The following is a 14,924-nucleotide window of genomic DNA, read 5'->3' on the forward strand; positions in this document are numbered from 1 at the left end:
CAGAACTACAAACGCCAGAATAGGACTACAAACAACAGAACAAAACAACAAACGTCAGAACAGAACTATAAACACCAGAACAGAACTACAAACGCCAGATCAGGACTACAAACGCCAGAACAGGACTACAAACACCAGAACAAAACAACAAACGCCAGAACAGAACTATAAACACCAGAACAGAACTACAAACGCCAGATCAGGACTACAAACGCCAGAACAGGACTACAAACACCAGAACAAAACAACAAACGCCAGAACAGAACTACTTGTGTTCTCTGTTAATGCTGTTGTGCTTTCAGGTTTTGCTTGCTTTGCTTTGTTGTTGTTATATGACTCAGCAGGCCACCGTAAGATATCAGTGTTACAGAATAGTATTTATGCTGCATTTGAGTGATGTCGAAAACTGGAAAATACCATTTTTCCAACTTGTAAATTGCACCTGAACTGCAGACAAATTCGTATTTACCAGCAGTAAACTTGGGATTCTAGATGATACATGAGTTTACAATGTGATGTTTATCGCAACATTTTACTTCTTCCCATGAAGAAAATAACAAATATGCATTTGAATCGTTCCATTATGTATGTTCTCTGTAGATAAATGTGAAATATTATAATGTTTTTTTTTTACTCAAAAAATGTTTAATTGTTATTTAGTGATAAATACATTTTTGGGGACATGTTGTATACAGTGGGTGCATCTTCAGCCAAGCACCCGAACGGAGGGAAGTCGTATTTACTACTTAACCACCTGGTGTATACATCCTTCCAATGAGCACCCGAAAACAGCATTACTGTACTTAGTTTAGTGTACTAAAGTAACAAATAAATACCAAACAAAATTTGTATGATCTTAATTTTTTTTTATTCTACTTTTCTTCTATAAGAAACAACACTGCAGTATGATGAACACTGTTAACAGTATTATTTAAAAGAAGAAAGAAAATAGTATTTTAAAATGATGGATTCAAATCACCATCACCTAAAATCAATACACACACATTAAAATCAAATAATGTCTCAAATATTGTAATATTTATATATTAAATATATTGTATAGTTTCTAGAGAATATCATAAGCCCTCACTAGCACATTGTGCACAGGAGACCAGGGCTTTGTAAGGCTTATTAAATAAATGACTAGTAAACAATGTAAGTGATTTGCCCCCGTACCCCTGCACCCTTTTAGATATGTTCTATTAACACATGCACTCTGAATACTCATCTGTGTACATATGATATATTCATTTTTCAGGCACTTGAAGGGCCACTCACACCCACCCAAGACTCCTGCCCCTCCTGTGGCATACGTGTCCAGCACGTTAGGATCGGACATCCTGACGGAAGGAGAGGATGAAGAGGGAGACAGTGAAGAGTATGAGTTGTCCCGGCAGCTGTGTGGGTTAGACTACTCCTCTGGACGCAGTTTGGAGAATATGGAGGGAACGATCACAGGTGAGCAGTGCTATATCCCACCATTAAACAGTCACATCGACAATTCTCAGCCATCCAAGAAATTGCTTTAATTCTTTAGGGGAAACAATGCTGTGTACACTTGCTGGAGAGAATATCGCAGTTACAGTCACGTCATGTTATTTTCTGATTCCACCCAGTCTTTTCACTCCATTGCCTCGAGTGGAAATTCTATTTTTCTCTCAAATTGAACAAGTAGCTCTGAGTAAAATACTATTGATTTCCAATTTTCTCCTAACATTTTACTTTTCTCAGCCGATTTCCATGAATTAACAAGGGATCGAAACAAAAACGCTCGCTCTCCCATTACAGCAAAATTCATATCAGTGAAAATAAAAGCTGCATCACTCAGTAAATGCATTAACGTGAAATGGAAGCAATCATTTCTACTTGACATCTCATTTGAACATTTTAATTTCCAAGTCAAATCTGGATGGATGATTGAAGGGTTTCTCACCACTGGCCCCCACCATCTCCCTTTCTGCCACTTTTCATAACCGTATCTGTACAGTAGAAAAATACAACCTTCCAGATTAATGAGTGTCAGAGTAATTTAGGGCACATCTAGAAAGCCCAGTACAGTTTTAGAACCTGTTCGGAAAGGCACCAGTGGCAACAAAGACCTGCAAATAAATCATCATCAATCTGTGTTTCCTAACACTGCTTCAGTGTGACAACGTTCTCTAAAACCAGGCTGACGTTTCATCGCTGTTATTTCATTTGAGAAAGTATTTTTTTAAAGTGCAGTTTTTCCCTTTGCTTTTCCTCATGTGTACCTCAGTGAACAGAAGTGAAAACTCAGGCTGCTAAGAATGTTTTTATGTATCTAATCATTTTATGGAACACCAGAACCTCAGACAGCAGCGGGGACATTGACTTAAACTTTGAATTTTTTCTTTCAGGACGTCATTCTACGCTTTAAACACTGAATCTCTGCAGTAAAAAAAAAGTGGTAGAACAGAAACATCTAGGAAATCACAGTCAAGTAAATTCTCTAAAGAAGCAGAGGAGAGGAGACCACCTTTGGTTACAGTGCAGTTCCATGGTGATGATGGAACAGTGGAGCTCCTTGCTTTGACACCAGGCATCTCTGATCTATGGCCCGTATGGATATGATTTAGTGGTCTCTCCAATCCATAATCTGCCGCCTTGCTTAGCTTGCATGTGCACTGGTGCTGCGTCGTCTTTTCACTGTAAAGGTCTTTTTGTCTTGCCCCCCCACCCCCCACCCCCCAGAGAATGACCTTGCAGGACAGGCTTGGAGTTTGGCTAAATGTGACCTGCAATGCCCTTGTCAGTTTTACATTAATATCAGCAGACAGGCAGCTCTCTCTCCTGTCCTACAGGGGGCAACCGCAGCAGCAGTGTGAACAGGCAACATGGCAAAGTCCCAAGCGCTCTCAATTTGGCACGGCACACTCGTCTCTGGACTCTGCAGTGCTGCATATTTATTAGTCCCTAGTTAGAGTTATGTAAAGAAGTGTATTCTCGTAGACCTGACATTCCTATGTACATTGTGCTCCACAGGACATGCCTATTCCCGAACTCAGCCCATCACTCCCAGCTCCATTGAGGGAGGACTGCTGGGAACACAGAGCCTAGGCCATCAGAGAGTGTCACAACCTCCTCACAAACAGAGAGCTGAGACACTAGCCTCCGAGTCTCGCAGGAGAGACAATACTGCTGACGGTGAGAATCAGTTTCAAGATCACTGTGATGAAGATTGCAGCATTCAGCATTAAAAAGCGGCACTGATTAAAAATGGCATGATATAATTTGATGCATTAAACACACAGAGGAATTCCTTTGGTACTTTCAGATTTTTACCACCTTTATCATAGCATTTCATCAGAACAAATGTTTAACTCGTGGAAGTGCAGTACTTTAGAGGGTTAACACAACTGTTATAAAATTGTGTAAAATGTGTAACAGCATCAGCTGAATTAGCAAATGCAGGAAAACCTATAAGATGCAGCTATTTTGGTGCAATATCCCAGCATTTCCTCCAGGTGCTTTCACCCCTACCTTGTTTCCTTGATTATTTCTTCTGACTTTTCAATTTGGTTGGAACTAAGAGCAGGTTCACAGTTGCTGAACAATTACAGGAAGTTGAGGCATGCTGTCATTTAAGTGTTTTATCATAACAATAACTGTCAATTCGTTACCAGAACCACACCATGCGGCTTTAAGTGAAAACTGCCATCAGTGACCAATGAACATCGTTTGATATGAATTTATGCATTATTTTTCTTTATTCCTGCACATTCGTACACTACATAGGGTTTAAATGAACACAGAAAGGCGCACAAGAGTCTAGAATGTAAACTCAGGTGTGGTTAATCAACCTGTACTAGTTCAACTATTTAAGGTGGAACCAAAAACGCAAATAAGGAGCCTGTAAATAAATAAGCACTGCATATAGAAACGACCGTTTTGCTTGAGGTTGGTGTCATGATGCTAGCGGTACAGTGGCAAAAACATTCAACTGTTCATTCATTTTTCCAGCCCCCACACAACAATCAGTGTCAGGTGGGCGTTGATGCAGCACACGCAGGTGACGCCGACAGGACTTTGGTACATTGTGGAAAATTCTGTTAAAAACTGCAGTGTGAAACCAAAACGTACCAGATCAGTCGCATAGTGTCACCAAACACAAACCTTTGGTCGACCCTTGATCCAGACTCCCAGGTTTGAAAACATCCCAAGTGCTGTGCTTTCTCAGAGTACAGTAAATATATCATCAAAATATTGGTTTCAAATCTTACCACATGTTGGGTCCTTAATAACAACCTGTACATACAGTAAGACAACAGTGAGGAAAGTCAAGTATTACCGCATTAATGAAGAGTATGTTTACTTTCTCACAGTGCGTGCCACTGCCTCAGAGCCTCTTCACAGCGTTGGTGCACGTCTGCATACATCATGGGGCTCGATGGGGTCAGAGCCCCCTGAGGAGTGCATGGTGTCCACACTGGAACGGCAACACTTGGCCCCCTGGAGCTCCAGAGGCACGCTGGGTCGCGGCCCTCACCAAAGGTGCACCACAGAGCAGCAAAACTCTGCAGGACGGGGGTCCACCAGCATGGAGCCCAACTATGGACACCTATGTGAGTTACCTGTACCTGCAGAAGTAGTATTCAGTCATTAACCCCATAGATTATAGGCAGAAGTTTAAGCTAAAATTTATTTATTTCTGTATTTGTTTTGTCATTCAAATTTAACAAAACAAGTAAATGTTTTATTGTAGAATTATTGAGAGTTAATTCATGTCAAGTAACACCATGCTTACTACTGACTTTACTAACTGTGACTCAAGGGTGTCACATGTCTGATTCGTCCTCCATTAACTGACCTCTCTGTTTGTGGGTGTTTCAGAGTGCCCTGCTTAAGAGATAAGCCAGACTGCTCACTGCCCAACAGAATGAAAGCAAGGACGAGAAAAGGGAAAGAGTCATTGTTCACGCGTACAAAAGTCCAATGAGCTTCTCCGGCTGGTCTTAAAGAGGAGATCATTACCTCAGAGAGAGAGAGAGAGAGAGAGAGAGAGAGAGAGGCAAACACTGAACTGTGAAACTAATGTACAGACACATCTCACAGTGGTCTTCAACTAGCGATTTGCTTTTGTCTACCTTACGACCAGACGTCACATGTCCCTCCCATTCTGTGTCACGAAATGTGCATCACTTGATAAAGAAAGTGTTTTTGTTTTGCTTGTTTTTTTTTAAAGAATGAATCTGAAAAATCACGAGTTTGTGAATCCAAATAACTAAAGGGGGATGTGTATTACTTGTAAATATGTTGTTTTTTTATTTGATGTTGCTTTGCTATGCAAACCAAAATCAGATTTTTAGGTTTGTCTCTTAAATGGTCTTTATAACATTGTGAATGGATAAAATGTGGTGTCACAATTTTTTTTTTAAATAATAAATGCTCTGAATATGTGCTAAGTTATTGTTACAAATAATTGTTTATTTTGCACAAAACATTCTTTGGTGATAAGCACAAAATCTTCAGCTCCTGCTGACGTGGAAACAGAAAGATATGCTACAGATATGAGAGTCTGCACAAAAGAGCAGCCTAAAAATAAAGAGATTTAGGACAGAAGTGTCCATAGATACAGATGTATTATTACTGGATTGTTGCAAGGGGATTTATGCTAGAACGGTGGAACAGAATGATATTGAAAGCGTAGAGTACTTACAGATGCCAACTGAGCAGCTCTAATGTAATCGCCTGTCTCTGGAGTCCGTTTTAGAGCAGAAACGCTCCACTGCAGTTCTTCACGAATGTTTCGATCTAAAGAAAACACTTACTGAACTATGTAAAGGAAGCTTTCTCACAAGGGCGTCCAGCTGGAGGAGGATGCTGTTTATTGCTGAGTGAAAATAAGTGTCTCACAGCAGAGTTTGAGTTGGAGAAATTAATAACTGGATGATGGTGTCACAGCAGATTGTCCTCCAAGTTTCTGAGTGAAAATGTAATGAAAGTAGCAGTTGACAGCTGCTCATGCTCGACCCCTCACAGGTGTGTTTAACCTGTGCAAATGGAAGCAGGTTAGAACAGGTGGGCTGAAATTTTGATGAGGGGGACGGAAAAAAAAAACATTAAAGAAAGGGAACATTACTACGTTACCCTTGAAATGATTCCTTTTTTTGGCAGCAAATCCAATTTAATTCCCAATTAGCATGGTTATTTAAAATGATGCTGTTCAGAAAGCCATTGTAAAAAAAAAATCAATTACTTGTCAGATATGTTTAGGCTGGAGTGCTACTCTGTAAATGAGGGAATTTTCAGTAAATACTGGTGGAAATTAACATGCCACCTTTCCTCAGCTGTTGAGATAAGCTGGATTAAGGAGACTATTCTCTGGTCATCCTTTTATACTCATTAGTATGACGTTTCTCTGCCAAGCTTAGATTTTTGATTTATTTATTTATTTTTATTTATTTGTGGATTTGTGCATTTTCTCCACCTGTACAGAATCTCTAACCTGCCAGATTTGTTCTGCCCTCAGGAAACCACATGCACTTGCAAAATGTGACCGTTTCTGAAATCAATGCAAATAAAATCTGTATGTGAAAAGTGCTCATTATAGTTCTGGGCTTCTTTTATCAGAAAAAAAATCACTTTCTCTAGACCCTTAACATTATGTGGAGTTTTGTAAATAATAATAAAAAAATCATTTTATACTTCCAGCGTAAATTCAATGTTGTAGTTTAAGAACTGAATCACACTTTACTAGCGGTATGCTTCTGTTCATCTCAAACGTAACTGACATGCAGAAAATACTACTAACATCTAAGAATTTTGAGAAAAATCTGGGTGAAAGAGCTGTCCCAGTAAACATTTAGTCGTTGATTCAACGTTGAAATAACGTAATGACTGCCGTCTAATCAACGTTCTCTTAAGGTTGAAAATGAAAGTTGAAAAGACGTCCAAACACAGACATTGAAAAGACGACTATTAGACGTATTTTGGACGTCCATTGACGTTATTAATTGGTCCCGAAATAAATTACTTGTATAAAACGCATTTTGGACGTCCACTGGCGTTATCGATTGGTCACCACTTAACTAACTTATTAAGATGGATTTTGGACGTCCATCGACGTTTAAAATATGTCCTTGACGGACAGACTACTTTTAGAACTATTTTGAACGTCTGCGGACATTCCTTGTTTACTGGGATTACCATTTAAAGAACAGAAATGTTGCTATTGCATTTCATTGATGATTGGTTGTAATTGGTTAATAATATGTTCTGCTATTTCCAAACACTGAAAAGTGACGACAGTGTCGATAATCATAACTATGGTGCTTTAAACACCCAAAGCCCTATGCTTTCTTTGGAATTAATATCTTGGACTTGATGGCCATTTTGACTGGAACTTTCTTTAGCCCGTAGGATAAGTTGTCTCTGTCGACTGAACTCCAAGGACTAGAGGGACAATTAAAATAGCAGTACTTTTCACTCTGAAGTCCTTGACTCCTTTTCAATTCCTGTACAAGAAACGAGAGTTGTCAGGTCTGGCATGATGCCATTGAGCTGAAGCCTGGGGGGGTTTATAACTGTTAAGACTTCGCTGTGGTCATAAACAGTGATCCTCCATGTATACACTGCTCTTGTCTGTGATGTTGACTTTGTTAATGGAAGGCTGTCTGTGCTCTAGCTGTGGGCTAAATGGAGATGCTAATTATCACAAAGCCATGCTTACTGTGCACCACAGTGTGTAACTCCAGCCTTATAGAGCCTTCCTCTCTAACACACATGCAATCGCTGTCTAAATAGGAATGGTTTGGAACATCAGTGTTGTTGCTATTGCAGCATGACTTTAGCTAAGTATCACTTTAGCTTAGCGACAGCCATTTTACCTCACTAGGTTTAAGGCATGGAATTTAGAACTTTGTACTGGTCAGTTGGTGGGATTATTTTTGAAATGGTTTAATATTGTGTGTGTGTGTGTGTGTGTGTTTTAGAGTGAGTGAGAGAGAGAGAGAGAGAGAGAGAGAGAGAGAGAGAGAGAGAGAGAGAGAGAGAGAGAGAATGTGTGAGTGTGCATGTTCAAAATCCCTTTCAGATGAAGCAAGACCCAAATGAGGACTTTTTCAAGGTCAGTTCTTTGTCCATGAAGACACATTTTTAGTAGAACCAGACAAAGTCTCTCTCTCTGTGACACACATACACACACTTCTCTGAATCCTGAACTCCTGTGGGTAAAAGCATGGCATGTTCAATAGGAGCAGTAATGGAATTATTCGTCCTTGAATGTGAAGCACAATACGGTCAAGAAAAGCTCAGTCACTTTCAACTTGATTCCCTCGTCCACTCTTCCTTCAAAGTATAGATGAGAAATGTAGTCATCTTGAATACTAAGGGCCAAATCCCTGCTGCTCACTGAGGCCCATATATTGTGTTCGCTCAACCTTGCACAACAACACAAGTTCTGATCAAAATCATAGCAGTGCTGCATAGCTAGAACAATCCTTATTAACTTCCTTACATCCTATTGACGTACGTCCTGTAAATGCTGAGCAGCTGAGAATTGAGAATTTCATTAAGTTTTCAAAATGCCTACATGCTTTAGTAGCTAGGATCAGAGGCTCAAGTTATGAGCGGAGTGCTAGTGACCAGGGGACTATTGATACAATTAGCAGTAGGGGAGAGTGGGGTGAGATGGGTGCAATGAGAGGATGTGATTATATTTAAACTGACCATCTCACTAATTATGTGTCAAATCCATTTGAAAAGAATAATAAATGTTTAAAAACACCATTGTCTCAATTAAAAGTCATATCCACTCTCTTAAAACTAATTTAAACAACATAAAATCAAGTGGAAATTACAGTATATTCAATTAATTGCATTTCTGAGACAGTTGTGAACTTCTTAAACACAGTCTCAGAGTTTGTTGAATAAATCTAAACAAAAAAAATATATTAGAATGAATAATTAAACAATGCATCAAATATAAATTTAAAAAGTGTACGAAATTTCTTTTTCACTTTTGGGAACTTGCAAACAAATGAACAACTACAGCTCCAAACGACTGTTCAACATTCCGTTCATCAGAATTGCAGTGAGATATGAATTGTTACCGCCTCTTTGCAGTTAATCAATCGAAGGATTCTTTTGAGGTTGAGGCCGTTTCTTCAGCACATCAGTCCGCTGGCTCAACTTTAGGGTGACCTCTTTTACCCGGACATGTCCTCTTTTTTAGACTTAAAAAAATGTCCGGGCGGAATTTCACAAACGTCCGGGATTTTGTTTTTCTAGAGCTTACATAGAACTTCGAGAAGCGTTTCGTTCACAAACTAGTCCCGCCCTCCCCTACTCCGATTGGTTCTCTTGAGTGAGAAGGGGGCGTGGTGAAGTAGCCTAAAATCTTCTGATTGGACGGTCTGACTGTAGAACTACCGTTATTGGTCGATAACCTTCTCTGTAAACACTTAATTGGTCAGTCTGAATGTCAGTAGTCCTTGTTTACGTCAGGCAAAGCTCATGTACCTACCCTCATCTCGAGCAGCTATGCCGAAACGTACATGTAAGTTCTCGGATGAATTAAAAAAGAAATTCCCATGTGTAGAAAATAAAGGTGTAAAGGACCTAAAAGCACACATAGGTTCAGCTAAGCATACACCGACAGCGAGGGGCGAGAGCTCATCACCCCCACCCCCCTAAGGGGCTCACCTTGCCCCTTATCCGCCATTTTGAATAACCCAAGCTAGCTTTCCAATTAGCTCCTGTATGCTTCTGTATTTCACAGTCTGACAGAAATAATGGGTGGTTCCAATATGAATGGTCACATGACAATACACATTCATGGATGTCAAGATACAGGTGGAGGGTCAACTTACCCACTGGCTCCTTAACTCCCCTACCCCACTCTGTCCTACTGCCTGGTGCCCCTGACTCTCAACCCTGTAAGTGCTAATGAATATATTGTCACTCTCAGATGAACAGAAAACGCACTGGTTTCCTCCAGGTGCTCTGTTTTTCCCCACAGTCCAAGGTGGATAGGTGGATTGACTGTGCAAAAACGTGTGAAAGACTGAGTGAGTGCGTGAAGTCCTGTGATAGATTGGTGCCCTGTCGAGTCTGTGTCCTGCACTGCACCCAGTGATTCCAGGTAGGCTCCGGACTCCACAGGAGCCTTAACTGGATGAAATGGTAAAAGAAATTGAATAATTGAAAGACTAAAGACTAAACTAATCTTTGTTTTTCATGCTTGTGTGTGTAGATGAACAAAGTCACTGGTTATCTCCCTCAGTTGCTGGTTTTGCTGCAGTTTTGTCGTTCTGCTCAAGCAGCGTCCCTTCATGATCTAAATCATCATCCTGACCTCAGCTCAAATCCCGTTTTATCATTTTAGTTTCAAGGCATAACAGATGGCCCGACTAACTGCTTCCACCGTGGAGCAGCTGCTATGCCTCGCTCTTAATCCAATGAGAAGTGACATGAAGGCCACCAGCATCAATCACTTATGAGCTCAAGGATAAACAGAGTTACATGAACGACTACATGCAACTGTAAATAGATGGATACAGCAACAAGCAACTTTAATCAAGCAAATGACTGATTTACAACTTTGTGCGGTACTGCAGTTTTCAGTGAAGTTTAGATTTCGCGAGACTGCACTTTTGTTGTATATATCTAAGTCAAACAAATAATACTTAAGAAAAGTGATGTGATGAAGGTTTCATGGAATATCTGTATGATTCTTTATATTAATATGACATCTATCCATCATCTTCTGATCATCTTGATCAGGGCTGAAAGCCTACATGACAGGGTAGGTTCAGTCTACTCTGAATCACTGTGCACAAACCAGAAACACACCTGGGACCTCACACACTCACCTGGTCACTCACAACTTTGGACACATTTGAACAGCCAATCAACCTGAGGGAAACTCACTGTAGGAAGTCCATGCCGACAAAGGGAGAATACACCAAACAATACACTTGACCTGAGGCAAGAATCCAGGGCCATTTTGATCATTCATTCATTATCTGTAACCCTTATCCAGTTCAGGGTCGCAGTGGGTCCAGAGCCTACCTGGAATCATTGGGCGCAAGGCGGGAATACACCCTGGAGGGGGCGCCAGTCCTTCACAGGGCAACGCACACACACATTCACTCACACACTCACACCTAGAGACACTTTTGAGTCGCTAATCCACCTACCAACGTGTGTTTTTGAACTGGGGGGGAAACCGAAGCACCCGGAGGAAACCCAGGCAGACACAGGGAGAACACACCACACTCCTCACAGACAGTCACCCGGACAGTATATTGATGAAATGTACAAAATGGACTTTAGTTAATGTAGCTTCAAATATTGCTTGAATTAATAATTTATAAAACTGGGAGATTATTACATGAAACAAATCACAAAAGTAGTTTGGAGACACTGACAGTGTTAAAAATACATGCTCAATTAAATAAACATTTTGTAAAAAATCAATTCCTTTAAGAAAATTCTACCATAAAAGAGAAAACTAATTCCACAGCACAGCAGCGAATGCAGACTCCCCTTTTCATCCATTTCCCAAAGCTAAGCTCATCGGTCTAACCCAACCCTTTCGCCAGGGGACTGATGTGGTGTTAACACATTTTGAAGGAAAATCTCATTCTCCTTGAGCTTTTTCTTCTGGGGGAACAGTATGTTGGCTTCAAACAGGAAGACCATCTCATAGAGTGGATAGAGCATAAGAGCAAGGGGTAGTTAAACTGGCCCTGCACACACCAGGTAGAGCTTAAACAGGAAAGACCCAAACAAAATAAGAATAAATAATAAGACACAGTTTCCTATCAAATGACTAGGGTTCTCAATGATGGTGAAGAAAAAAAAAAAGAAATATTTAAAAGAATTATATTTTCAGGCTACTTTTATTCCTTGTTAATTTTTAAATCTCATTCCTTTTTTCTAGAAATGAATATTTAAGAGGTAATTTAGACCCCAATGAAGCCAAACTTAAAAATGTATAACCGAGAAGTAATTTGGAGCCTTGAATTACTGCATGGTTTGTGATCTAAGCTTTAGCCTTGGTCGGACAGTTCATAGGTGAGTTGGCAGTTGGTGTTCTCCTCCAAGCATGTTGAGCTGTGGCTCTTTAAAAACATGCAGTGGAATTTCATTTATCAGAGCAAGAATTTTCTAGCCTCCACTCTGTTTAGTAGCACAGAAATCTTTCAAAAAACCAGACAGTGTCTTTTCTTTAGGATTTGGGCCTCTGTCCTTTTCCTCTGTGCCTCAGTCTAATCACAGAACCTTCTGTGAGCTTTAGAAATTCATTTAAATATCATTGGGACAGCTGCTAAAGGCAACAATACTACAATCAGAAATTTCATTGCATTTTAATCAGTCTGAAGCCAGGAGTTCATTAGCGGGACAGGGCAGGGTCCTAAGTATATATGAATGGAACAATACAACTTCCAATTAATGCAGGTTTAATCTCATTGGCACACTGAACTGAACTGTGACTGCGTGTCTGTGATTAACAACTGCAGAAATATTAGGGTTCATACAGTATTTACATAATAAATAATAGCAACTCGTTCGGTCTATAGCTGATATTTTTTTAGAGTGCGATCCAACATCCAATCTCAGAATGCAGACTTTTTACTTTCCCATCAGTATTCATTGCCCAGTTTTCAATGAATAGCAACCACTGATATATTTTTATCCTCCGTCTTCTTGCTTTGCATACTTATTACCTGTGATATAGTCTGGATTCCTGCTGTGATGGTGTGTAATATGATTGATTCAGTCAGTCTCATGGAGCAGGACGTCACCGCCAAGGCTTTCTGTTGACTTTTGGCTGTGTTTATATGTGATGTAATTTGCCTGGATAAAAATACATTGAAAGAAAGTGACTGGGGGCTTCTGAGTGGCACAAGTTCCTAAGCAATGGCCTTAGTTCTCAGTTCCCAGCCAAGGCTGAGTCCCTAACAGCATGATTCACCTCAGTCTCTCTCAGTGAGCAGAACGTCATTCCTTCACCTCTCATCACTCAGGCCACTAGCAGCTAAACATATCTGTTAGCTGATGTCATAGAGCTACTATCTGTAATTTTCTCAATGCGTATTGATACTAGAAAACTAGTGACTGTCAAAACTGTGTATATTTGAACTAATATTAGAACTGCCACTAATCATTGTCCACCACATGTGTAAAGCTGTCCAATATTGATGCATATAATGTGTTAAAACAAGGAAGCGTGCGCTAGCCTTCACTCTCCCAGCTTGGTAATAGCAGATTGGGGGTGACCTACACAGTGAGTAGAATTGACAATGACTGATGAATGCTGAGAAAATCGAGTATAAAAAGGAAAGACTTACAGCATTCGTCTCAGTCCAGGTCCATGCGCTGTAACACCAGGGTTAATTTAACTCTAACAATTTGCTCTCCAAGTCATTAAGACAAAAGCTTGCACTTAGGTTAAATTGTGTAGTGTGTCAGTGAACTGAAAATACTCAGTGCTCATTTGGACTCCACTACTAGAAAGTGTCACATAAAAAGCCGACCCTTCAGCATTTTTTTATTTATTTTTTTTGGTTAATGCACCACAGCAATGCAAAATGGGTCTTTATTTTCCACAACTGTAGGGAGAAGCATTATTCCATAATTAGCACTATTTCCTCTTCCCGTGATTTGATTTACATCAGGCTGGAGACGGAGGGGTTCTGCTTGGCTCTAAATCTCCTCGGCCATTGTGAAATTGACTGGGCAGTGAGGGGGGAATTGGCAGGGGACAGTTTAATCCTCTGTGCTGCCGTTTAATTGCGTGGGGAGGGAAGGCAGGCAGGCGGGGGGGATTAGCATCTTTCCCACTGAGCATTGTCTTTATCGCTGCCCTTCAGATTCACAGCGATTCTGGACTTCTCACAAAACAAACCATGTTTTCTAATAGTCTTCCAAGTCATAACGGAAGACTCCCTGTGGCTTTCTTTATAAAGCACGTACTGAACTGAAAACGACGATAGGCTTTCAGCTCTTCTCTGGCTGAAATGCTGGCGACGAACTCTAGGAAATATTTCTACAGTATATTTATGGATGAAGCAAATAGATCTACACTTCCCTAAACAATGGTCCCTCAGGGGTTCTTTATTAAAGGCAATGGTTCTGTATGGAACCAGGAGCACCCAGAAAAACAAAAAAAACAACAAAAAGAAACACACACAAATGATTCTTTGTTTAGTTTAATGATCCTTTCCAGAACTAGACATTCAACATTAGTGCCTGACCTCATATTCATATGCCCACTTAAAAATGATGGTTCTACAAAGGTTCTTCAGTAAAGAAATTCTATATAGAACCCTGAAAATTCAAATAACTTTATGCCTGATTAAAAAGTTCTTTGTATAATGAAAGGGAGAATGTGCTGTAACTGGTTCTATATAGCACTATTTAGAAAATGGTTCTCTATGGCACCAAAAAGGCTTCCTCTATTGTCCTCTACTGTACAAAGCTGAAAACCAAGATTGTCTCTATGTGCTCTTCGGGATCTCGGCTGGCACTGAAATTAAAACAGACAATTCTGTAGAGGAAATCCTGTCCACAGGCTCAGAAAAATCTCTGAACACAGTTTCTCACTGCATCCATAAATGGAAGTTCATTCATTATCTGTAAGCTCTTATCCAGTTCAGGGTCGCGGTGGGTCCAGAGCCTACCTGGAATCATTGGGCGCAAGGCGGGAATACACCCTGGAGGGGGCGCCAGTCCTTCACAGGGCAACACAGACACACACACATTCACTCACACTTTTGAGTCGCCAATCCACCTACCAACGTGTTTTTGGACTGTGGGAGGAAACCGGAGCACCCGGAGGAAACCCATGCGGACACAGGGAGAACACATCAACTCCTCACAGACAGTCACCCGGAGCGGGAATCGAACCCACAACCTCCAGGTCCCTGGAGCTGTGTGACTGCGACAACTACCTGCTG

The 14,924-nt window shown here is 40.5% G+C and overlaps 1 protein-coding gene across 5 annotated transcripts in view; it reads left to right on the plus strand.

Annotated features, from left to right (window-relative positions):
- The window catches only part of LOC136675270 (roundabout homolog 2-like), a 127,808-nt gene extending 121,280 nt beyond the window's left edge, over positions 1-6,528 (plus strand). For all 5 annotated transcript variants that reach the window (XM_066651745.1, XM_066651749.1, XM_066651746.1 and 2 more), the window contains 4 exons: positions 1,259-1,458; positions 3,004-3,165; positions 4,344-4,583; positions 4,852-6,528. In XM_066651745.1, coding sequence (XP_066507842.1) covers positions 1,259-1,458; positions 3,004-3,165; positions 4,344-4,583; positions 4,852-4,853 — 604 coding nt within the window. In that variant the 3' untranslated portion in view covers positions 4,854-6,528. The remainder of the gene's footprint in view (positions 1-1,258; positions 1,459-3,003; positions 3,166-4,343; positions 4,584-4,851) is intronic.
- The last annotated feature ends 8,396 nt before the right edge of the window (positions 6,529-14,924 follow it).

This window comes from Hoplias malabaricus, chromosome 18 (genome assembly GCF_029633855.1).
Source record: "Hoplias malabaricus isolate fHopMal1 chromosome 18, fHopMal1.hap1, whole genome shotgun sequence".
Classification (NCBI taxonomy): Eukaryota; Metazoa; Chordata; class Actinopteri; order Characiformes; family Erythrinidae; genus Hoplias; species Hoplias malabaricus.